General features: G+C 47.8%; 1 protein-coding gene and 1 long non-coding RNA gene across 4 annotated transcripts in view; both read left to right on the top strand.

The window, feature by feature from the left end:
* The window catches only part of LAMA5 (laminin subunit alpha 5), a 223032-nt gene extending 200413 nt beyond the window's left edge, over nucleotides 1–22619 (top strand). For all 3 annotated transcript variants that reach the window (XM_082225741.1, XM_082225740.1, XM_082225739.1), the window contains exons 64-80: nucleotides 1327–1460; nucleotides 3142–3304; nucleotides 3918–4049; nucleotides 5473–5624; nucleotides 6814–6946; nucleotides 7958–8098; nucleotides 8589–8719; nucleotides 8855–9022; nucleotides 11051–11183; nucleotides 12475–12614; nucleotides 13526–13715; nucleotides 15803–15955; nucleotides 17702–17861; nucleotides 18016–18146; nucleotides 19194–19284; nucleotides 20571–20690; nucleotides 21255–22619. In XM_082225741.1, coding sequence (XP_082081867.1) covers nucleotides 1327–1460; nucleotides 3142–3304; nucleotides 3918–4049; nucleotides 5473–5624; nucleotides 6814–6946; nucleotides 7958–8098; nucleotides 8589–8719; nucleotides 8855–9022; nucleotides 11051–11183; nucleotides 12475–12614; nucleotides 13526–13715; nucleotides 15803–15955; nucleotides 17702–17861; nucleotides 18016–18146; nucleotides 19194–19284; nucleotides 20571–20690; nucleotides 21255–21412 — 2430 coding nt within the window. In that variant the 3' untranslated portion in view covers nucleotides 21413–22619. The remainder of the gene's footprint in view (nucleotides 1–1326; nucleotides 1461–3141; nucleotides 3305–3917; nucleotides 4050–5472; nucleotides 5625–6813; nucleotides 6947–7957; nucleotides 8099–8588; nucleotides 8720–8854; nucleotides 9023–11050; nucleotides 11184–12474; nucleotides 12615–13525; nucleotides 13716–15802; nucleotides 15956–17701; nucleotides 17862–18015; nucleotides 18147–19193; nucleotides 19285–20570; nucleotides 20691–21254) is intronic.
* Nucleotides 22620–23856: 1237 nt separating this feature from the next.
* LOC309534370 lies at nucleotides 23857–25538 on the top strand. The gene is made up of 2 exons (XR_014220635.1): nucleotides 23857–24619; nucleotides 24657–25538. It is a non-coding gene; the product is annotated as an uncharacterized lncRNA (long non-coding RNA).
* Nucleotides 25539–25599: the final 61 nt, after the last annotated feature.

Below are 25599 nucleotides of genomic sequence, written 5' to 3'. Positions count from 1 at the left end.
AACATCATACATACATCACAGAAGAGGTGTAACCTAAGACCACTCCTCAGATACATCATACCTACACCACAAAAAGGCGGTCTAAAACAGAAATTTTGAATGTTTATCTCCTGACTGGCAGGTTACTTGATTGGATTTCCTGGGGAGCCTGGCTAGTCTTTTGTAATAATAAATACTTTCCTGGGCCAGGTCACAGGCTCACACCCTATTCATATCTTAAATGTGCCCTTAAGACAGGATTTGTGAGGAAAGAGACAATGGGGAGGTTTCCCACTTTGATCTTGCAGAGAAAACATTTGCTCAGTTTAGGAATCAAAACACCGTATTTTTCGTCCTATAGGACACACTGGCCCAAAGGACCCCCCTTTTGGGGGGAATGAATTAAAAAAAATTCCCCCCCAGCCACGGGGCTGGGGCGGGGGAAGCCCGAGCTGCCCCCGACCCCAGCCCCCAGAACAGGCTGCTATCCGCAAGCCTTGCGAGCCCGGCGGCAACTCCCGTCAGGCTCGCAAGGCTTGCGGACACCTACGCGAAGCATGGGGCGCACTCCGGAGGACGCCCCGTGCTCCAGGCAGCAGGATGCGGATATCTGCCCAAAGCGCGGGGTGCTCTGCTTCAGCGTGCCCTGCACTCTGGGCAGCAGGCTGCTATCTGCAGCCTAGGGAGCTCTGTGGGAACTCCCGCGGGCTCCCCAGGCTTGCTGATAGCTTCCTGAAGCCTGGAGAGCGAGAGGGGTCGATGCGCACCGACCCCTCTTGCTCTCCAAGCTTCAGCGAAAGCCTGCATTCGCCCCATAGGACGTACACAGATTTCCCCTTCATTTTTGGAGGGGGAAAAGTGCGTCCTATGGGGCAAAAAATACGGTAGTTCCAGGTCGGTCTTCCTGTGCTAATCTATGTATGTGCTTGGTTGGTACGCTTATGAACATTACCATATATCTAAGACCTCAAAACTCCTATCACAGTGGGATATAAGTAATAATATCCCCCAAGCAACCTCATCATTGATGGTAACTGGTAGCAGAAGCCTGGCCAATCAGCATGCTTACTGATGGATCTACTCCTGGGATGAAGATCAGGTTTTGTAGGTTCGTAGGAAAAAACGCAAACGGGAAACCTGGTGCAGCAGACAGTCTTATGGGTGGAAAAAGGAGGTTGGGACTGCAGAATCACAAAGGGTTTAGAGATGGAGGCAGCCATGGAGCAACTGGAATACCCAGGTACCAGAGGGGGTTGGATGAGGCTGCTGGCTTAGCCCACCAAATTGAAATAGAAGAGTCGCGCCCATCCCGGCTGTGAACCTGGACGCTTCCTCTTTTCCCCACAGCCTCCGGCACCCCTGCGCTACCCTAACTACAAAGGCTGCATAGAGATGGATTCTCTCAACGAAGAAGTCGTCAGCCTGTACAACTTCCAGCGCACCTTCCACCTGGACACTGCCGCCCAGAGGCCGTGCACAAGGTGAGCTGAGCCCACAGCAAGGGACGTCAAGCCCACGCTCCTCTTTGCTTTGACGGTGGCTTGCTGGGGCAGTGCGAGGGGAGGAATGAGGTGGGGTTTGCAGAAGACGTTTCGGAGGCTTTAGGCACGGAGAGAGCAGAGGCAGGGATGCTCCACTCAGACCTCCTGCGCTTTCCACAAAAGCCTAAAGATATGTCGCTTCATTTGCTTGAGAGATGCTGGCAATTTGCTGAACTCAGGCACAAGCTTCGGCTGCACCTTTCAAGTAAACAGGCAAGCAAGTAAAAAGCCTGTAGCAGAATCTATCTACACACCCTCAGCTCCTACGGCCAGAAAACTTACTTTTAAAAATAGGTTTTCATAAGTCTGAGATTTTCATGATGCCACAGAGATCTTAGATCATTTGATTGTTTCATACGGAACCTGTACTTTCTTGAACTGTGCCGCTTACATGTCGTGCCCTGGCGTTTTATTCATTCTTACTCAGAAGGGTGTTCAGCGTAATCGCAGCTTGCCAGCTGTTGCAAAGAGCTGCCGGGCTCTAGCAATAGGCAACTTTCTGCTGATTTCCAGGTCTTTACCTCTTCCACAGTATGAGACACTCCTGAAAGCAGAAACTACAGTCGTTCCTTTCAAAAACTTGTTTTCCCATTTTTGAGGCTTAGAATTTCTTTTTTTTAAAAAGAAAAAAGTAGCAGCGTGACTTCTGTGTCTCTAGAGCCCAATTGCATAGATTTGCCATGGACTTGGGGACTTTTTGTGTGAAAGAGAAAATAGCTTGCAATATCAGGATTTGAAGGTTGAAAACAATACTGGTTTATGGAAGATAGAATGGTTGGATTTTAAGGAATGAATATTATATGTAGCTGCAGGAGATAAAGCTGGAAGTCTTTTTATTTTTATTTCTTTCTGTAGTTTCCCCTCTCTTTCCCTTTTCACTTTTTCACTTTTTGTGTGAAAGAGAAAATAGCTTGCAATATCAGGATTTGAAGGTTGAAAACAATACTGGTTTATGGAAGATAGAATGGTTGGATTTTAAGGAATGAATATTATATGTAGCTGCAGGAGATAAAGCTGGAAGTCTTTTTATTTTTATTTCTTTCTGTAGTTTCCCCTCTCTTTCCCCTTTCTCTCCCTTTCTCCGTTTCTTGTCTTCTTTCTTTGTTCTTCTTTAGACTAAGTAGCTTAAGGTAAAGGGACCCCTGACCATTAGGTCCAGTCGTGGCCGACTCTGGGGTTGCGGCGCTCATCTCGCTTTATTGGCCAAGGGAGCCAGCGTACAGCTTCCGGGTCATGTGGCCAGCATGAGTAAGCTGCTTCTGGCAAACCAGAGCAGCGCACCGAAACACTGTTTACCTTCCCGCTGGAGCGGTACCTATTTATCTACTTGCACTTTGACATGCTTTCGAACTGCTAGGTTGGCAGGAGCAGGGACCGAGCAACGGGAGCTCACCCCATCATGGGGATTCGAACCGCCGACCTTCTGATTGGCAAGTCCTAGGCTCTGTGGTTTAACCCACAGCGCCACCTGCATCCCTATTATCTTAGTATATGATAAAAAGATATTTTGCAATAGGTGTGCATTCTTGTAGATCTATGAATAAGTATAAATGAATATGTTAATTAAAAGAAAAGACTGGGCATTCTTCTTGTCAGCTTTTTTACTTCTCCGTTCTTTTAGGTCTAAATCGACAGGGGACCCCTGGCTGACCGACGGCTCCTATTTTGACGGCACCGGTTATGCAGAGATCACGTTTGAGGGCCAGAGCGGCTCCTTCAAGCGCTTTGAACAAGAAATGCGGCTGGTGTCGCACAACGGGATCCTTTTCTTCCTGAAATTTCAGGCAAGCGTTGCTTTGAATTGTCGACCATACTGTGAGGGTGGGGCTTCCCAGCTGAAAGTCCTGTTCGGGTTGTGAGTGGTGTTAGATGTAAGTGGAGGGGGAAGTGGATATTGGGGGGGGGGCAGGAATAATTGCACATGACCTGGCTCAGAGGAAGCATCAGGGAGCAAAATGGGCATCCTCTCTGCACTGGTCACCTCTTGATATCATTGCACCATAGCCGAGTCCCCAGTTTAGATGGGGTTTTGTTCTCTAGCTTGCTTAGTGTCATGGTTAATTTACTTGGACATTCCTGAGGTTGAAACTGCAGCTGAAACCTTAGGACAGAGTTTCCCACACTTGGTCCCCAGCTGTGTTTTTGGACCACAATTCCCACCTAGCTAAGGATGATGGGAGTTGTAGTCCAAAAACCCAAGTTTGGGAAACTTTGCCCCAGGGGTGCACTGTGCTTGGATCTTGTTCCTCTTTCCTTGCTTTTTTAAAATTTTATTTCCCTCTTCCAACAACTGGAGACCACCACCTCTTTCCAGGGCAAGAACACTGACCATGTGCAAGGGGAAGGCAACATTCAGGATCGATAGACTGAAAGGTTCTTCTCGCTTTTCCTCCACAGAGACAGCTGATCTGCTTGGCTGTTCAGGAAGGAAAGCTGGTGCTCTACTATGACTTTGATGGAGGCCTTAAGGTGGCCCAAGCCTCCAAGGAACCTGCTGCACTGGTAGCCAGCAGCAATACAGATAAAGTGGTAAGGCGGAAAGAGACCTCTGTACTTGGATTGGGCTAGGGGAGGGTCTCACACGCCCTTTCCCAGAGGGTCCCAGGGCAGGGGGCAGAAAGCCACACCATAGTCTCATAATCTGGCGAATGGGGTTCGCTTCCCCGCTCCTCCACATGCAGCTACTGGGTGACCTTGGGCCAGTCACACTTCTCTGAAGTCTCTCAGCCCCACTCACCTCACAGAGTGTTTGTTGTGGGGGTGGAAGGGAAAGGAGATTGTTAGCCGCTTTGAGACTCCTTAGGGTAGTGAGAAAGTGGGATATGAAATCCAAATTCCTCCTCCTCCTCCTCCTCCTCCTCCTCGTCCTCCTCCTCCTCTTCTTCTTCTTCTTCTTCTTCTTCTTCTTCTTCTTCTTCTTCTTCTTGGTTTAGGGACTGGGCTTTTTGCATTTTCCATGCAGTCACTTATTTGCATCATCATAGAATAGTTGTGGGCTATTCCCACCAGCCACCAAGAGCCTGGTCTTCAAAACTATTCTGATTCTTGACCGGGCATCTTGTTGGCTAGAGTTCACTGGAAAACACCTTTGGGAATATAATGGAGAGGAATGTTCAGTGCTGGCTCATCCTCTTGGCTCAGGAAACTTGCTTGAGGACAAGGTTTCAACTTCTGTATTGCTTATTAGAACAAAAAAAAAGGAACCTGAGCAGTTTACTGAAAAAATCTAGAAATGAACGACGTGAAAATTTAAATATAACTTAATCAGGTTTTTTATATAAAAAAAGAACCACCCGCAACCCATACTTTAAGTTAAAATGCTAAAATAACATGGCTCGGTAGGCTAGATGAAACAAAATGCTTTTAGCTGTTGATGAAACAGTAGAGTAAAGGCACCTGCCTGAAATAAACAGGGCAGCAAGTTCCAAAGATGGGTTTAGCCACACTAAAGGATCCACTTCATACAAAAGCAGAAGGAGCATTGTGTGTCACTTGCAGCAGCCAGTCCTACATATCTAAGCAGCCAAGTGAGTGCTTAGGGAAGCTTTTAATGTTTGATGCATTACTGTATTTTAATATTTTGTTGGAAGCCACCCAGAGTGGCTGGGGAAGCCTAGCCAGATGGACGGGGTTTACATATTATTATTATTATTATTATTATTACCACAGAGGGGAGGCATTCCTTCTGGAAAACTGGCCACAAGCTCTTAAGGGCTTTGTTTACTATCATGTTGAACCTGTCCTGGTCACAAATCGATGGCCAGTGCAGATCTCTGAGTAGGGATGTTACCTGCTTGACACGGGGGTCAGGCTCCCATCAGCCATTGTGCCACAGAAGTCTTGCCTTAGGTAGCCGTGTTGCTTGCCTTTCAACTTCTTTGGGGACAAGTGGCCCCTAGTTCCAGCGGACATTATCCATCTTGTTTGGTTTGGTTTTTTTGTCCGATTCCAGATCCAAATATTCCTCCACAAAATGGGTTCCAAGGATCGCGTTTTGGTGCGCCTGGAGCAGTCTACTGTCTTCAATGTGGAGCAGGAGAACAAGTTGCAGAGTGCCACTTCCTACTTCCTGGGTGGTGCACCCATCTCCATTCTGCCCGAAAGGTAAGGCTTTTGTGTCATTCAGTATACCTGAAGGAGCGTCTCCACCCTCATCGTTCTACCCGGACACTAAGGTCCAGCTCTGAGGGCCTTCTGGCGGCTCCCTCACTGAGAGAAGCCAAGTTACAGGGAACCTTCGTGGTAGTGGCGCCCGCCCTGTGGAATGCCCTCCCGCCAGATGTCAAAGAGAACAACAACTACCAGACTTTAGAAGACATCTGAAGGCAGCCCTGTTTAGGGAAGCTTTTAATGTTTAATAGACTATCGTATTTTAATATTCTGTTGGAAGCCGCCCAGAGGGGCTGGGGAGGCCTGGCCAGATGGGCAGGGTATAATTAATAAATTATTATTATTATTATTATTATTATTATTATTATTATTCAGCACCCGGGGTAGGCTTTCCTCTCTTCTGTATTTGTCATCGTGTTTCCTTATGAGGACCACACTTTCCTGCTCAGCACAAATGTACTGATGCTGAATTGTGGGTGTTTCTTCCCCCGCCCCCCCCCAAAAAAACAACCTGATAGCCCTGATCAGAAATGATGTCTTCGTGTACAGCATTGCAGAGGCCTCTGGGTGGGTCAGACCACGTTTTACAATCAATAATAATAATAATAATAATAATAATAATAATTATTATTATTATTATTATTATTATTATTATTTATACCCCGCCCTCCCCAGCCAAGGCCGGGCTCTGGGCGGCTAACAAGCAATAATAAAAACAAGTTGAATGAATACAACTTAAAAACAAAATTAAAATAGGCTGTTTGGTTTTACAAAGTGCTTATGGGAGGCAGGGATACGGTTTTACATCAGCTTCCAAAAACCCAAAAACCACAGACCCTGTTTTGGGGTTCAGCATCTGATTTTGCAGTTTTCTCCAGGTCCGTTATCGCAGCTGTGAGATTTGGGTAAAGAGGAGCTTGGGCTGTGCTTGCCATGTTCACAGTAGACACATTGAAACTGAGGGACAGAACTAAATTGGGTCCATCGATTTCAGTGGGTCTGTTCTAAGTCGGACTTGGTTGCTTGCAATTCTCGGGTTCAGCAGCTTTCTTTGCTGCCTCCTCCGCCTCCTTTAACTCTCTCTGCCATCAGGCATCTTGTATGGAATCCCATACAAGCTCTCAGAGAGCCAAAACCGCTTCCCTCCCCACCCCACGTTTTCAGTATGACATGTTTTTTTCAGCCTGAAGAAAATATTCCCCAAAGGCGGATCCATCCGAGGCTGCATGAAAGGATTGAAGGCTCTTGGAAAATATGTTGACTTAAAACGTATGAACACCACGGGAGTGAGTTACGGCTGTACCTCAGACCTCCTGGTGAGTAGGAAATGTTCGGCCTGTTTGCTGTGCTAGACCAAAAGAATCGCACCATTTTAAGTGGAGGTTCACACCTGCCTGAGATTCAATATTGTTTTTACATATGTGGTTTTTTTATTGCCCAGCATTTCGGGTGGGAAGCAATTCAGACATGAAAATAAATCAGACATTCGGCCGTGCTCAGCCCTATGTCTCTGGGCAGCTCACAAGCAGGGCTGGGAATGGAAGAGTGCGGAAAGAGACAATGGGGAGGCTTTTCGTTTGAATAAGGTGTGAGCCTGGGACCTGGCCCAGGAAATAAGTATTTTACCACTACAGTGGTACCTCACAAGACGAATGCCTCGCAAGACAAAAAACTTGCTAGATGAAAGGTTTTTCCGTTTTCGATTTGCCTCGCAAGACGAATTTCCCTATGGGCTTGCTTCGCAAGATGAAAACGTTTCGCGACTTTGTTTCCTATGGGAAACTGTGCATCGCAAGACGAAAAATTCGCTAGACGTCAAAACTTGCGGAACGAATTAATTTCATCTTGCGAGGCACCACTGTACAAAAGAATGGCCAGGCTCCCCAGGCAATCCAATCAAGTAACTTGCCAGACAGGAGATAAACTGTGACAGGAGAAAAACAACATTAAAATTTCTGTGATGTAGGTGGGATGTATCTGAGGGGTGGTCTTAGGTTACACCCCTTCTGTGATGTATGCATAATGTTTCTGGGGGTGGTCTTGATCTACAGGGTGGCAATTTCAAAAGTCTTTATAAGCCCTTGCACAGCAATTTTGGGGGGTCCTCCTCCTCTCCTGCGTGTGAGGGGAGCACCCTGTTGCAACAGATCAATTAAAGATCAAGCTTACTAGCTGCTTTGCTTCTCAAAAAAAAAAAAAAAGAGAATGGAAGAGTGCTTCTGTCAAGTACATTGAAAGGGACTTCCCCATATGTATGTCTACTCAGGGGCAAGTCTCATTGCTGCATGGGTTCTATCAGTTTTGCAATCACTCTGTCCCCTTTGCAGGTGGCTCGCTCGGTTAAACTTCACGGCCACGGCTTCTTGACGATGTCGCTGCAGGATGTGCCCTCTCTGCAAGATTTCTACACTGGTTTCAGCTTCCGCACCACCCAAAACCGTGGCTTGATGTTCCACCATGCAACAGAGGTATGCCCTTCCTGCGTCTCTTGGCTGATGTCCTACTATAGCACCCGTCAACTCTCCTAAGTGGCTGATGGGCACGAATCGTTCCTAGCATTTCCTTCCTCCCACTGAGAGCCAGTGTTAAGAGAACACTTAAGTGTCATGGAAGATACACACCCTATTATTTCCCTTTGTTAGATGCTCCACGATTTGTGTCTTCTTGGCACAACGGGTGATCTCTGAAAGCTTGACTGCCACCTGTATTCCCAAGGGAGGAACACTTTCTATTTCTTACTCAGTTCCCCATCTCAAAGCTCTGGCTGGATCTTCTTCAGGCTTTGTCTGTTGTGAGAAAAGTGTTAATTTCTGTGCCTTTGTGTTCTGTATGCTCTGGAACGGAAAGACACATTGCTGCACCTGGAACCTCATTTCACCCTTGATATGGTGAAATTGCTCTGAGTTTGCTGAAGGTCTGTGACACACACACAAGTTATTCTCCTCTTTGTCTTTCTAGGAGGGTACCTGCCAGGTTTCCTTGCAGAATGGCAGAGTGGCCGTTAGCGTCCTCTCTACAGAGCTCACAACCAAGAACGCATATGCAGATGACGCAAGCCACTATGTCGCTATCTACAGTGACTCCGCAGGGTATACCTTTCAGAGCCACCCTTTTCTACTGCATGTTGGTTCACGACATCCCCCACCCCCTTCCCCAGCACAGGGGAGGAGGGACTGGCACAAATGAATCATGTCTCCTTGAAACAAAATGTGTTTCCATTCCAGAGTCCGGCTTTACGTTGACGATCAGCTTCAGGGAACCCAACCAGGGACTGATCGCCACAGGAGGCAGAAGCGGCAAGATGAGCTGGCCATCTTTCAGCTAGGAGGCATGCCTGAAGCCAGCGAAATCGGCAACCTCACAGGGTGCATTGGGAACGTCTTTGTCAGGAGGTGAGCCTTGTGTTCCTCTCATACGCAGGAAGAGTGGTTCCCCAGGAGGAGTGATTAGCAGTCACAGTGTGGGAAGTGGGGCTCCACCGGCTGCACTGACATCTTGCAATAAAGGGTTGGGCAGGAAGCACAGTGGCAAGGATGGGGACGCATCTGCACCCACGGCCGTCAAGGGAGAAAATGTGGGTTTGCATTCTCTCGAGGCTTCTGGATAACCTGAACGAAACAGCAAACATGGGAAAGAGGCTAGGGAACAAGGTGAGAGAGGCATGGCCAAGAACTAATTAATCTGCCATCATTAAAGCCCTGCGAAGATTGAAAAGAGCAGTCTGAGTGAAGAAACTGCCTGCAAAGAATGAATAATGTGGTCTCTTGGAAACAGTTAAAATTCTCTGTTACCTAAGTGGGCTGGGGAGGGTTACTTTGGGCAAAAGCAATAGATTGAGACTACATAAAGACAAAAGATTAAGCAACCAGAAGATATGACAATGCAAGTTCCCCACCTCAGTTTGATTGCGTAATCGTAGGGAGCAAAGGTATCCAAAGTCCACATCATATTTGGGCTCAAGTGCCAGTGAGGTTCTGTTCAAAACCAAGGTGCAGGAAGCTGTTCTTAAGAGAGCAAACAGCTGTTTATTAGGTTACCAGTGGGACAGCGCCAGTTGTAAAGGGGGCTTTTGCCTCCCCAGGGCTAATGAATGACCAAATGCGGGCGCATGCTCTTGTTGGCAGCTGGCAAATAGATGAAGTGCCTAGCTATGCATCAGCGCACCTCTAGAACGCTTTCCCCTCTCAGATCCAGGTAGGTAGCCATGTTGGTCTGACACAGTCGAAATAAATTTTTAAAATGTCCAGTAGCACCTTAGAGATCAACTTTGTTGGTCTCTAAGGTGCTACTGGACAGTTTTTTTGAAAAAAAATATTTATTCCGCCTCAGACCCTGAGGGATAAGTGTGTCTGCTGTTAATGAGTATAGCAAGTTTATATCAAGCGTAAGCCAAAGTTTGCTTCCTCTGTGCACTTATCTAAGATTCCCCTGTTGCACACCAACCTGTGGAAGAATGCCAAAGGAGTCAGGGAGTTCAGCCTCATTGCAGAACTTAATTAACTTCATTAATGGCAAATGCCTGCCCTCTTGTTCACTTTGCAGTGCCACCAGTAGCATCCAACCATAGCTGGCTAGTCCAAGGATTTGCCCAGTGTTGCTATCCAGGCATCCTAAAGTGCACTTCTATGTTACAGTACTGACTCTATAATCAATTTTCACTGCAATCATTCCATTTTGAATTCACACATCTTGAGGGCTTTGAATTTCAGCTGGAAGCTGGAATAAAGCATCACCTTCTTTGAAAGCAACAATATTGATAGTTGTTTGGACTAAATAGCCATGGCAAGTTGGGTTTTCTTGTTGGTTACAATTCTTCAGATCTGGACTGATGCCACGGCTGTACTTGGGTGTTGCCTGCTGATTTCACCATTCATCTACATTGAAGGTTCCATACTTTAGCATGCACCTGCTTAGGAATTGCTGCACTTTATCATGTGGGAATTGGCAGCAGTGCAACACACACAGCTCTGATGGGGTAAAACTCCTTGCTCCAAGACATGAGCCTTGTTCTCCCTCATGTGGCCTAACTGTGCAAACACACAGATCCTGGATCCTCCACACAGTTTGTGTTGCTGTTGTCAAAACTAAAATTAAATATAACATTTGGGGTTCAGGAAGAGTCTGGAATGAGAACGAAGATGCAGACCTAAGATGATGCCAGGCAGGAACAGAACAGGCGCAGTCTAAAGTGTCCTTCCTGAAGATCAGCTGCACGCTGATACAATATTGTGGGTTAATGAAATAAGTGGGATTTGGTTGTTGTCCATACATGACAAGGACAATTAATCAACAAGGATCTGAGAGTTGCTTTGCTTCCAGCATGGGCTAATATAGTCAGAAAGGCCTCTCTGCCAGCTTCTTGCCATCTGGCTGTGGTCCTGGCTGAACAGCTGCTGAGCTCCTTTCCCTTTCTGCAATAGGAAGTCAGACCCGCAGATGGTCGTGGACCTGCAGCAGAGCACCAAGAACGTCAACGTGACCATGAACTGCCCCAGGGATCGGCAGCCCCAGCAGATGAGGGCATCGGAGAAGAAGGGCAAGTGGAAACCGAAGGTGATGGAAATTTTTGCAGCTGCCTTTTCCGTTCCCTAAAAGAGTTTGGCTTTATCTACAGATGCAGTAGCCGTTAACTATAGGGATAGGGACAAGAGGTCCAGCCTGCAGCCTGTGCTTCATTTTGTTCTGAAATAGTCAGAAGCACCCAGGGAAATGTTCAGAGCAGCTCTTCCCCATTGCCTGTTAGGCCCATTGCCCAAGCAATGACTCCTGTGCATGCATTTCCCCTATTTTGGTTTCACAAAAGTGCATCCGTTCCACCCACAGAAGAAGTCAATACGGGAATGTGTTGCTTGGGAAGATGGCTTCTTTCCCGCTGCCCTCCCCTCTCTGGCAAGCATGCACTGCGTTAACACATGAGAGCCCCTGGACAACCCTGGATCAAGGTTTGGCTCAGGGTGAGGGATTCAAGAGAGCAGCACCGAACTTAATGAAACACCTACAAGAATTTCAGAAACAGCTTACAGTATAAGCACCCCCCAGTGCATTCAAAAGTTCATGTGTGGGCATAATTGTGTGTGCTACCTCTATCACTGGGACGCGGATGGCGCTGTGGGTTAAACCACAGAGCCTAGGACTTGCCGATCAGAAGGTCGACAGTTCGAATCCCCGTAACGGGGTGAGCTCCCGTTGCTCGGTCCCTGCTCCTGTCAGCCTAGCAGTTTGAAAGCACAAAGTGCAAGTAGATAAATAGGTACCGCTCCGGCGGGAAGGTAAACGGCATTTCCGTGCTCTGCTCTGGTTCGCCAGAAGCAGCTTAGTCATGCTGGCCACCCTCGGCCAATAAAGCGAGATGAGCACTGCAACCCCAGAGTCAGCCACTACTGGACCTAATGGTCAGGGGTCCCCTTTACCTTTACCTCTACGACTGCTTGCACACACACAAACATGCTTGCCAAATATGCCTGTATGCATCCTTTTGAATGCACTAAGTGAGCTATTTTTCTAGAAAAATAGGTGCCAGAATTTGCCATGACCTCCTCCCTTAATGGCAATGGTGCTCACCTGAGAGGAGCCAGAACCGAGTTCCAGCGAGTTCCAGCTGGGGAAAAAAGCCCTGCATGTAACTTTGTCTCCTCTGCAGTGCCACCCATGGGGGGGGGCAGTATTGTGAATCGTAGCCATTCATGTCACCTGCTACTTGTAAGATTAGGATTAATTTTCTCCTTGAGTTTTGAACCCAGGTGAGAGTCTTAAGGAGCAAGCCGCATGCCCTCTTGCTTTTCAGCCCATTGAAGCTAAGGGGGTTTTCTTTATGGAGAATGATTTCTGAATTATTTCCCCACAGGTGCCAAGCAAGACAGTGCTGAGAGATATGAGCTGCCGGTTACCCAAACACCCCCAAGCCTTTAAGAATGCCTTCCAGTTTGGTGCGTCCCCAGGGAGCCGCTTGGAATTTGACGACATTCCAGCAACATTCCACCAAAGGTAAGGGGGGGGGGAAGCAAGTAGTCTTTCTGTTCCCTTCCTATTTGAGAAGTGCTACCCTACTTTTAGGGATGCAGGTGGCGCTGTGGGTTAAACCACAGAGCCTAGAACTTGCTGATCAGAAGGTCTGCGGTTCGAATCCCTGCGACGGGGTGAGCTCCCGTTGCTCAGTCCCTGCTCCTGCCAACCTAGCAGTTCGAAAGCACATCAAAGTGCAAGCAGATAAATAGGTACCACTCCAGCGGGAAGGTAAATGGCGTTTCCTTGCGCTGCTCTGGTTTGCCAGAAGTGGCTTAGTCATGCTGGCCACATGACCCGGAAGCTGTGCGCCAGATCCCTCAGCCAATAAAGCGAGATGAGCGCCGCAACCCCAGAGTCGGTCACGACTGGACCTAATGGTCAGGGGTCCCTTTACCTTTTTACCCCTACATTCCAACATAAAAACAGAAAACTGAAACACCTGAGAAATGTGTCTGGCTTTATGGATCCTGTCATCGCAGGGACTCTGGATTAGGATTCCCTGACTCAAAACCACTTTTGTGTCGGGCTGCAGTGGGTTCTGTGAGATACTAAAACACAAGAAAGTCGTGTGTGTGTGTGTGTGTGTGTGTGTGTGTGTGTGTGTGTGTTTCTGGTCGTAAGTGATCTTACAACCTGAAAAGCTATTAACACTTTGCAAAGACTGCAGCCAAGATGGCAACAAATCCCTTTTTCTTGTTAAGAAATCATTGGAATGACCTGGAGCTTACTGAAGGCAGGTGTTCTTAACAGTTGCCTCCTTCTCCAGAGTGTCATAAAGAAACCGTATGGATCCCCAGAGGACACTTCCTGAAATGGGAGTTAAGAAGGCAAGGCAGCAGCTGCGGGCAGAATGTGCTCATTAATGGCATCCAACCCTTCTCTTTCTGCAGGTTTCACTTCTCCATGGAGGTCAGACTGAACTCATCCAACGGCCTCCTCTTTTACATGGCCAATGAATCTCTGGGCTCCTTCTTCTCGCTCTTTGTCTCCAGCGGCCGCTTTGTGCTCTTGGCTGATATCAGCGGAAGGAAACTGAGAGTCAGGAGCAAAGAAAAGTACCATGATGGAAGGTGGCACACAGTAAGGAGGGGGAGATGGGGATGGACACACTGCCTTGCCTGGGCCAGGGGCTGCCATTTTGAATGTGCTTTCCACGTGTATGAAAGTATACCAGATTATCCTTGCTATCCCTATCCCACAGTTGCCTACTTTTTCATTGGACTAAGTATCAGTCAGATAATTTGGTAGGGATCATTTGACCATGAAGAACGTAAAACAAGGAGGCATTATGTATTGCATGAGGGATGCTGGTGGTGCTGTGGTTTAAACACTGTGCCACTTGGACTTGCTGATCAGAAGGTTGGCGGTTCGAGGCTCCGTGACGGGGTGAGCTCCCATTATTCGGTCCCAGCTCCTGCCAACCTAGCAGTTCAAAAGCATGCAGTGCAAGTAGATAACTAGGTAACGCTCCGGTGGGAAGGTAAATGGCGTTTCCGTGCACTGCTCTGGCTTTGCCAGAAGTGGCTTAGTCTTGCTGGCCACATGACCCGGAAAAACTGTCTGCGGAAGCGGACAAACACCATCTCCCTCGGCCTGTTAAGCGAGATGAGCACCGCAACCCCAGAGTCGTTCACAACTGGACTTAACTGTCAGGGGTACCTTTACCTTTATGTATTGCATGCACGCATTGGGTAGACAGTCTGGTGGATTCAGCACACCCCTCAGAGTGCATTTACTCCCTTCATGAACATTTGAATAAGGCTTTTAGAAACATGAAATGTAAAAGTTAGTGACTTAAGGGTGGCCAGTCCTACTCAGAGTAGACCCATTGAAATTAAAGAACACAGCCAATGAATTTCAGGGGGGAAACTCTGAGTAAAACAAGACCCTTACTTGTTTAGATTGGTTTCATTCCTAAAATACTCGTTCCAGAAAGACTGTCCCAATAGAACTTTGTGAATTTCCACAAATTGACATTTACACAAATATAATGAGTCAAAAATGCAGTGTCCTTTGTCTGAGGAAACAATGGTTGCCCATCTCCTGTGAGAGCCACATCCTCTAATCCTGGCAGACTTGGCTGGGGGCTATGCTGTTAGCTTGAGAATGATGCTGTGCAACTGGGATTGCTGAGGAGTTTAGGGCCACTTTGCAAATGAGATTCTTTCCCTGGTGGAAATCTAAAAATACATGAATGGTAGGGGGGGGTGAACCCACATACTTAGGCTACAACTATGCCAACAGCTGCATTCATTCATAAGAGTGTCAGAACTGGCTGCAACTCCCTGCTGAGTGAATAGTGCTGACCGCCTTTGTGGAATGAGCCTTATCTGATTGTAGAATAGAAATCTCATTATTTAAGTCTTATTTAAGCCAGGTGAAAGAGTAGATGTAAAGCTGGAAGAGGAAATACAAGAAGACAGCCAAATTAGACATGAACCAAGGGCCATCTCTTAAAAACTAAGGCAATAAAAGCTTAGTTACAGGTAGGTAGCCGTGTTGGTCTGCTGTAGTCAAAACAAAATAAAAAAATTCCTTCCAGTAGCACCTTAGAGACCAACTAAGTTTGTTATTGGTATGAGCTTTTGTGGCATCTGAAGAAGTGTGCATGCACACGAAAGCTCATACCAAGAACAAACTTAGTTGGCCTCTAAGGTGCTGCTGGAAGGATTTTTTTTTTATTTTGTTTCAATAAAAGCTTGCTAGTAAATACAAATCAGTGTAGCCCCAGTTGAATGAAGTGCTGGATGGACTCAGACCTTAGACAATCCATATTTATTTTTCCCTGTGCTTGGGACTTGCAGATGAACCTGGGGAAAACTCGTCGTTTCTTGGCCTCCATTTCCCCTCTGTAAGAAAGGGGATTACAGTAAAAGGTTTGTTGCAGGACTGCACATGCTTAGTGCAGATACCCAAAATGACCTTGCCAAGATCGTATCACGTTAAATCAAAGATGGCCTTTCAGATTTTGTCCCGATTCCAACTCACGTCAGCCCCGACCAGCATGGCCAATGGCCAGAGATGAAGGTTGGTTGCAGTCCATCTGCACTTGAGGGGTCACAGGTTTAACCCCTCCCCCCCGGCATTAAACAAGCTCTTGAGTGTCATCGACTGGTAAAAGTGCCAAGAACCAAGCAGCTCTGATGTGCGCCTCTTGCAATTGTCAGGTCTTCTACAGCAGAGACAGAAGCAGAGTCCAGCTCATCATCAATGGATTGAGAGCCCAGGAGAAGTCCCTGCCTGTTGCTGGAGACTTCTGGATCCCTGGTCCTTTTTACGTTGGAGGGGCCCCTGCGGAGAAAGCCAAAGCGCATATACCAGTAAGGATCCCAGGAAGCCAACTCATAGAACGTCAAACTGTTTGCCCATTTATTGTCTCTCCTGGAAATTTATTGTCTCTCCAGCATCTTGTGGACAGATTGTCTACATGCAAAGTACATACCTTGCCTCTGACCTTGATGCTTTCCCCATTCAACACCTGGAGGACTTGCAGAAAGTACAGTGGTACCTTGAGTTACAAACACCTCAGGTTACAAACGCTTCAGGTTACAAACTCCGCTAACCTGGAAGAGTTACCTTGAGTTGAGAACTTTGCCCCAGATGAGAACGGAAATCGTGTGCCGGCAGCACAGCAGCAGCAAGAGGCCCCATTAGCGAAAGCACGCCTCTAGTTAAAAACCATTTCAGGTTAAGAACGGACCTCCGGAATGAATTAAGTTCATAACTAGAGGTACCACTGTATTTGTATAGTATTGTGCGTGGTACATACCACTGAGGATGGGTCTGGAGGATATATTCTGAAAACACCCCCTCCGAGGGCACATTTTACAAAACAAATTCCCTGGGATGTTAGGAGAGAGAGGCATCACGTACACTGGTCCCCTCTGAAAGTGCCGCATGGCAGCCTTGGTGCCACTGGTCAGGAGGGACATCTTTGTTTTTGCCACCACTCTATAGATCAGCATCTTTCAGAAAACGAGGGCTGCGTGTCTGGGGGCCCTTGTGAAGACCCAGGGAGCAGTTCGTCCCCTGCCCACACGCTGCCTAAGAGCCAGCTGACACTATAGGCAAACTGAGAAATCCCATACAGGTGATGGGGCAGTGAGCCAAGGCATGTACCACCCATAATACAGGCCATAAGGTGGTATGCTCATTCCTCACAGTCCTTCCTGCTAAAGCAGGAGGGTAGCAACGTTGTTAGAATTCAGACTATTCCCTGAATCACAAAGATGGGTGTAAGTGGGAGGACACATGCCCACTGTCCCTCCCCCCCCTTCCAGTTTGTTGTGTCTGCAAACTGGTCCTTTGGTGCCACTGGTAACAGTTATGTAAACATGCAAGGGCTGAATCACCTGGGAGCAAACCTTCTAGGGGCTGCATGCCCTTTAAAGGCAATGCCAGAAGCAAAAGTGGACAAAGAAGTGGGTGTGGCTCTGTATTTTTGTACAGGTGGCATCCTTCCACCCACAAAAGGCAGAACTTCCTACATAAACACACACACCTTTCCATCCTCTGTCCAGTAAACCAAGAAGCATTATCACAACTCTGAGACACAATCCAGGCAGAAGAAAACACCCAAGGATGGCCTAGGGCGAGGCCAATGAGGAGGTGTGGCCTAGGAAGAGTTCCAAGGGCCAGATATAACAGTCTGGAGGGCCACATTCAGTCCCTAGGTCTGAGGCTCCCCATCTTCTCCAAAACAAATATATATATACAGTGGTACCTCGGGTTACAGACGCTTCAGGTTACAGACTCCGCTAACCCAGAAATAGTGCTTCAGGTTAAGAACTTTGCTTCAGGATGAGAACAGAAATCGGGCTCCGGCGGCGTGGCAGCAGCGGGAGGCCCCAAAGTGGTGCTTCAGGTTAAGAACAGTTTCAGGTTAAGTACGGACCTCCAGAATGAATTAAGTACTTAACCCGAGGTACCACTGTATATACAGTCTTGTTGGGAATACAAAGTCGCTGAGCACTAAGAATGAAAGCCTGCCTTTTGGGCGGCCATTGCTAAGTATTCATGTGTTTGGATGCTGGCATTTTCTTCAAAAGATCTTTTTCCTTCTTCAGGATGCTTCCGCTACCAGCTTTAAGGGGTGCATCCGGCACTTGAAACTAGACAGGAAGCCTCTGGTCTCACCGTCCCGCCTCTTTGGAGTGACTCCTTGTTACGAGGGTCCTTTGGAAAGTGGCACCTTTTTCTCTGCTGATGGAGGATACGTGGCTCTAGGTACTGTATGCATCATCTTTCCTGAGCTTTCTGTACCCTGCTGGACTCCCCCACATGTTCCTCCTAGTTTCACCAGTACATCCTCTTCTTTCCTAAGGCATAAAGGCCCATGAGTTCTCTGTTGCTCTGACAGCTCTCTCGTTTCATCCCCCAGACAGGTCCGTAGCTATTGGGCAGGACTTTGAGTTGATGCTGGAAATTCGCCCCCGGAGTGTGTCTGGCTTGGTATTTCACATTGGCACAAGACAAACGAACTACCTCAGGCTGTATACAGACAAGGAAAAGGTAACGTGATCAGACAGCAAGATGTCTGCAAGCACTTCATATACACTGGAAGTAATAACTTGTATGGTCTCTAAAGGGAGCCAGAAGAGAAAATTTAAAAATCACACCTGCTTGGCTGATCCTTTTATACACACAAAGTACAAAAATGTACTGTTAGCCAGAAAGCAAAAAGTAAATGTCTTATTGGCCTGGAGTTGGGGTTAGGGCAGACAGACATTGGAGATTTGGTAAAGATAAAGCAACAGGAACTATAAACCTTGAGGAGAAATTGAGACTGCTGGATCAGCCATAGCCTTTTGCAAACGAACATTAAGCTTTCCTATGTCTCACAGCTAGGAACCTTGAAAAGCAAAAGTTGAAATTCTCAGGAAGACCTGCTTCATGAAATCAGAAAGGCAGGGGTACATATGCTTAATATGCACCTGTTGTTCCATGTGCAGAACTGGAAAAAACGCAGCCGCAACAGCCCGTAATCCTGGTTGTAGGAGCCCAAGTTGTTTGTTTCACAGGCTGTTTTGCATCTCTCTATTTTGCATGGGAAAAGCTCTTGCTTATCATGAACATGTGTATTGCTACAAATGTTATCAAGAGGGAAGCTGGTTGTACATGCAGAAATCTGTGAGTTAAACCTGGGGCTGTTGTTTTGCAAACTCATGAATTTGCTTCAGTTCTGCCCCACTAAATGCATTTGCCACCTATAAGGACATGACAACGTCACGAGTGGAACTGTGCAGTTCATTGATCTGATCCAGTAGATTTCAAGGAATCAGCAGCTCATACATCCCTATATTCTGGGCTGCACACTTGGACATGCATTCAGGGCACCTATACAGCCTTGTACTTGCCCCCAGCTGTGCTTCCAGGAGCAGATCAGCAATGACAAAAAAACCCCCTGCTTTTCAAGATTATCACTTGCCAGTCTTCTCACTGGGGAATCTGTGTTCCCAGAGAGAAAGTCACCACTTCAGCTGAATCACATCTGCAGTATGTTCAGGACTGTCTTCCCATCCTGATGGAAATTCTCTTAATCTTCTCTTTCTGGATTAGGTCACTGTGATTGCAAACACTGGTGCTGGGGAATTTGCCACCTCGGTGACCCAACCTTCACTCTGTGATGGGCAGTGGCATACACTAGCAGGTGAGCTACTTTCCAGCTGTGTGATTTTTTCCCCTGCTGTGCTCTTTTTTGGCGGCGGCGGCGGCGGGGGGGGATTAATTGCTTTGAGAACCTCACAGCCAAAGCAGCATTCCTCAAAATCCAAGCCGTTCTCTCTCTGTTGTTCTGCTCAAACCAAAGTCAGTATTCTGTATCTCACCAAACATGTCCTAGGAATTTGCCTTAACACGGACCCAGATTATTGGTCCAGCAAACTCAGTATTGTCTGCACGGACTGACAGTGGCTCTGCAGGGTTTCAGGCAGGAATAGTTCCCGGCTCTGCCTGGAGACACCAGAGATTAAAAGTGGGCTCATCTGCATGCAAAGGATGTGCTTTATCACTGAGTCGAATCCCTTCAAAAAATAGGTGTGGATGTTGACTGGTCAAAGTGTGTGTATGAAAGAGAGCTAGAGAGAAGGATGGAAATATCCATGCATGTGCCTCCAACACAACCCATTTCCTTCTTTGATGCTGATTAAGACTTCATGTGGATCATTAGCACCGGCTCCATCTAGGCAGAATGCAGAGTACAGCGGTACCTCAGTTTACGAACCGGTACCTCTGTTTACGAACCGGTACCTCGGTTTACGAACTCAATCCGTTCCAGAAGTCCGTTCTTAAGAAGAAGAAGAAGAGGAGTTTGGATTTGATATCCCGCCTTTCACTCCCTTTAAGGAGTCTCAAAGCGGCTAACATTCTCCTTTCCCTTCCTCCCCCACAACAAACACTCTGTGAGGTGAGTGGGGCTGAGAAGTGTGACTGGCCCAAGGTCACCCAGCAGCTGCATGTGGAGGAGCGGAGACACGAACCTGATTCCTCAGATTACGAGACTACCACTCTTAACCACTACACCACACTGGTTTAAGAACCGAAACCGTTCTTAAACCGAGGTGCGTTTCCCCTAATGAGGTCTCCCGCCGCCAGTGCCCTTCCACCGTTTGGATTCCGTTCTTAGACCAAGTTAAAGTTTGCAAACCAGGACACTACTTCCGGTTTTGCGGAGTTTGTAAACCGAATCGTTCGTAAACAGGGCTGTTCTTAAACCCACGTACCACTGTACACTTTGGAAACAATCCTTCCAGCTGCTTGCGCAATTGTTACATGCCCATATGCTAGTCCAAATTGACACACCTCGTTCATTTTAAGTTGTGCTAGACACTGAACCAACCCACCCTTGTGTGGGAGCAAGGGCTTCATGCATTGTGAGGGAGGTGAGGTTTCTCAGCATGTCTAGCTCTGACTTAGTTCCACCCTTCTCTTTGCAAGTAATCAAAAGCAGCAACGTGATTCAGTTAGATGTGGACACAGAGGGAAATTACACCGTGGGACCCAACCAAGCCCATGCTGCTGCCATCAAAGAGAACTTCTACCTCGGTGGAATGCCAGGTGAGTAGCTCAAGCACAGATATTTGGGAGGATCCTGCTTACAAACCATTGCAGTTAATTTACTCAATGCCCCCATAGCTCAGCTTCTTCTTCTTGCATTTATGTCCCAGGCTTGAGGTGGTCCATCTCTAGCCTCGCACAATGAATTTCAAACTCTTCCCAGGGAATCGCCACATTTGTTTGCCTGCTGAAGAACATTATGCACCTGTCACAGAATCTCTTTGCATTTTGGAGTGTTCCAATGTTCAGTAGCCATGCTTGCATTCCAAAAGGTGCTCAGTTTATGCAGTACAAAATTTAAACAAGCTCTTTCTGTGTCATAGGGAAAATCTGTGCCACAAATTCTTCTTATATGTGGCACTAGCAAAATCCATCTGTTCTGCTGTGCTGTGTATGTGCTTCCTATGTTTTTTTGTTTTGTACTTAGTGGGGTGCACTTCCCTGTTTATTAGACAAGTTAACCAATGGGCCTTAGTCACAATTAGCTTAAAGTGAAACTGAAGCCTAATGACCTCCGACTGCCTAGAGTTGTGGTGAAAAATTATTTTGCTCTTCCTTCTACAGAACTCGGAGTCACTGCCCCCCCTTTGGCACCTGTGGCTCATCTCCCCTCCTACATTGGCTGCATGAAGAACTTGGTGATCAACCGGAACCAAATTAACCTAAGAGAAGCTGGGACTGTAAGGGGAGCGGTAGGGCTCACAGAGTGCCCACTTATGTAAAAACTATTTGTACGTGTTAAGTCAGTACTGCAGAAAGCCACACGACCCTTCAGGAAGCCAGCAGTCCCTCAAGCTTGGGCACACACAGCATTCCTTGCCACCTGGGGATACAGACCATTTTCAGCACCAACAGCAGGTGTGTTGAGAGGGCAAGGAGGGCTCATCCGTTTTTATTTGTAATTGATGCTTTCCTGCCTTTACACATTGTCCACAGTAATGTTTTTGAAGAGGGCAAGGGCATATGGTATATTTATAATAGTACTGTTCCCTCTCTCCTCCCCACACCTGGTAAGATTCTAATCAGGATGAATCTGTCAATGTAGTTTGTGAACAACTGCTTCAGCCAGCTGAAAGGCTCAAGGGACAGGAAGAAAATTATTTAAACACGTCTAAATATGAAAACATTATTGCTGCCATCATCCAAATTGTATTTCATCATTTCCAAGCAGCTGGCGGCATGAGAACCAGTTGGTCGGGGGCCAGTATTTATTTACTGAAATAATGAAACACTGTGCAAGATGCAGGTCTTGGAGCTTCAAAGCCATTTTGCATTGTGCTTGTCTAGTCTCTACCAACCAGGCACTCGTTGTTTCAGAAAAACAGTATTTCATGTTTTTGGTGCTAAGTTAATGAGCAGAATTAAATCCATTGATTATGACTTGGGCAGATAACCTTTAATGTATAAGAAAAGGATGAGTCAACTACCGTATTTTTTGCTCCATAAGACACACCTGACCATAAGACACACCTTGTTTTTAGAGAAGGAAAACAAGAAAGAAAAAAATCTGAACGAAACAGTGGATGTATGATTTTTGTGGTTCATGCTATGTGATCTGATGGTGAATTTGGGGTGACCCAATGCAAAAATCCTGAGGATCCATGGGCTTTACCTCCCCCATCCCAGGCAGCCTCCTTTATTGCTAGAGTCCCTTGTCTCCCTCCTGATCGCTTTCCGACCAGCTGCTCAGCGGCTTCATTTCAACACCCCCTCCCATCTTTCTGGGGGGGGGAAAGCACAATCTGCTTTTCACCCCTGGGCAATTCAGCTCCAGGGACCATGCATTCACTCCATAAGACGCACAGACATTTCCCCTTACTTTTTAGGAGGAAAAAAGTGTGTCTTATGGAGCGAAAAATACGGTAAATGTGCCCATGTTGCTTCTCCAAACATGTTATATACCATCTTGTCAGGTTGACTGTGCAAGCAACACAGTGGTGCCTCGCAAGACGAAATTAATTCATTCTGCGAGTCTTTTCGTCTTGCGATGTTTTTCGTCTTGCGAAGCACGGTCAGTCGCAGCTGCGCCTCTTTTTTTCTTTTTGTTTGTTTGTTTTGGGGGGGTTTCACCGTCCGGGCGCTCGGCCTGGCCTGAGGCCCCGCCGGCGGGGAGCCTCGCAAACGCGGGGCATGGGGGGCTAAGGCGGAGCCCCCGCTTCCCCAGCCTCGTCCCCTGCGCGACAAGGCCGCTTGAGTCTTTGAACCGCTGCCCCGGAGGGCGCCAGGTACCCGGACCCTGGGCGGAGGGAAACATGGACTGCACGACCCCCCCGACCGCGGGGAGACGACGCGCGGCCGGCCCCAGCCTTGGCCGGCCGCCGCGCGCCCCACGCGGCGGAAGGGACGCGTCGAGGGAGACCCCCGCGCTTCCGCCGCCCTGCCCCCTGCGGGCCTCCGGAGTTTCCCTCCACGCGGCCGGCACGCCCGAGGGGGCCGCCAGCAGCAGCGAGCGGAGCGCCTCGCCTGGCCGAGACGGGAGAGAGGGTGGCGTCGGCGCCACCACGCGTCGGCCGAAGCCTTCCCCCCTGCCTGGCGCCCGTCTGCCCGGTGACGGGACGCCAGAGGAGAAAGACCCGCCGGTGACGCGAGCGACGGCGCATCCCTCTTCCCGCTCACCGGCCCAGACACCCGCTGCTGCCTGCCGGGCGGCCCCCGGCCGAATACCCGCGCGCGCGCCCGGAGCGGCTCCCAGCGCGTTGACGGGCGGACATCGCCGCTGGCTGGAGGGGTCGCCCGCGCCCTGCCCTCCGTGGAGAGGGAGGGCGACGGGCCACCGTCCCCGACCGACGGGCCACGCCGCTCGGGGGCGGCGGCGGGCGGCACGCGCTGCCTCGCTCCGACCGCCCGGTGGGGCGCCGCCACGGCGCCCCGCTCAATCGCTGCCCGCCCGCGCAGGTTAGGGCCGGGCGTGGGTCCGCCGCGCGTACCCCAGCCAGCGGCCCTGTCACGCCCGGCGGCGTCCCGCATCGGCGACCTGGGCTCGCTCGCTCATGGCATCGGCATGGCGGAGCCTCGCCTGGGCGCGACCGCCCGGGCCCTCGCGCTCTTGCGAAGCAAGCCCATAGGGAAATTCGTCCAGCGAAGCAACGCAAAACCGAAAAACCCTTTCGTCTAGCGAGTTTTTCGTCTTGCGAGGCATTCGTCTTGCGGGGCACCACTGTACAGCCCTATTTCCACATGAGGTAGGAAGTTTAATATGTCCCTAGCAAATTGTCTACTTATTAATTGCCCTGGGGCAAGAAGGCAGCAGAGGACTAAGCTGCCAGCTGACTCTTTTACCACTGTGCTCAAAAATCAGTTCTTGCATGGGTTTGTCAGTTATTCTTTAGTCAAGAGTAGACCCATTGAAATTAAGAAGCCCATGTCCATTAACATCAACAGTTTTACTCTTGAATAGGACTGGTATTGAATACTACCCAGTGTTTCCCAACTCCCCTGGCGCATTAACTTCACAATAACACCCTCCCCCTGCCCCCAAAAAAGTATATGGTGCACTTAGAGATTGCCTTATATATATTTGTGTGTATATACATTGTTCATCACATGGGTCAAGATACTGCTTTGAAAAGGATTTTATAACTTATCAGTATATTGGCTATTTTAATGCTGGGGTACATATTGTAAAATGGGTTTTAACAATTATTGGTTTCACTTTCAACCACTGTAAGTATCTGTTTTTAAGCTGTACTTTTAAGGGATAATCTCTGTAAATCACTGGTACATACTTTTAATTCAAATAAAATTTTATGATCTATAATTCATACAAACGATATGGAGTAGTGCTGAATTTGTTAAGATACTCTGCCTGGGCCTCGATAGCTACCAATAAACCCACAATCACTTTATATCTCTTCTTTACAACCGTTTCAAGCGCTATAGGGACCTCAGACATTCCTGCAGGTTTTTGTTTTGTAAAGTGAAGTTTAGAGGTCTAAATGCCTGCCAAATGCACAGTTCTCTTTATAGTTCAGGTATGGCACTTCCCAAAAGCTCTCCACCACCAAAAATTTTTTATGTATCTCACAAAAACAGGCATAGCTGTCAAATGCAGTTACGTTAGGGTAAGTCAGGATGCTAGGCAAAGGGAGGTTTCCCAGCTTCCTGCCCAGAGGGGCTGAGGCAGCGCAGTCAGATTGGCAAGGGAAGAAACAGTAAAAGTATTATTATTACTTCAACATGCAAGGATTGCTAATAGAGAAGCAAGGCTATGAAGGGCAAGCCAGTTAAGAACAGGGAAAGGAACCCCTGTTTCTTTGAGGTCCAGTCCCTAAAACAGAGCTTTCCAAACTTTTCATGTTGGTGACAATACTTTTTAGACATGCATCATTTCATTACACAATTTTACTAGCAAACTGGAGGTTAAACTAACCTCTTTCCAGCCCCAGGGGGAGTGTGTCACAACAGAGTTTGGAAATCTCTGTCCTAGAAGATAGTTGAAGACTACACACCATCTAAAAGTGGACTGGGCTCAGACTGCCCCCTGCATAAAATTAGGCTGAAGCCCAGAGGATGCAACACTCCTGAGTGAGAAATTTGGGGACAGGTTGCCTTGGAACCTTCAGAATCACACATTCTTCTCATGAGAGGGTTTTTTTTTTTCATTCCTACTGCCCCATGTCCTTCATAAAAACATGACTTGAGGGTCAGGATTACCTCAAACAATGTAGGAGATGGAGAGGAGAATAAGTAGAAACAGGAGACAGCCTTCTAGGAACAAGGGGACTTCTTACAAAAGAAGTGTTAGAACCAAGCAATTCCTTAAATAGGTAGGGTTTAAAAGCTCAAAATATTCTGCTGGATACAGATAAGCCCTCGGATAGCTTTACAGCAACTCTTGGATATGGGTTGTAACAACAAACTAAATATAAAAATTACAAATGTTTCTGCCAAGGTGATGCCTTTAACCTTA

This window comes from Podarcis vaucheri (genome assembly GCF_965113315.1).
Source record: "Podarcis vaucheri genome assembly, chromosome: 6".
Taxonomy (NCBI): domain Eukaryota; kingdom Metazoa; phylum Chordata; class Lepidosauria; order Squamata; family Lacertidae; genus Podarcis; species Podarcis vaucheri.
The sequence above is the reverse complement of the archived record's forward strand: the minus strand, read 5'-3'. Positions and strand labels throughout refer to the sequence as shown.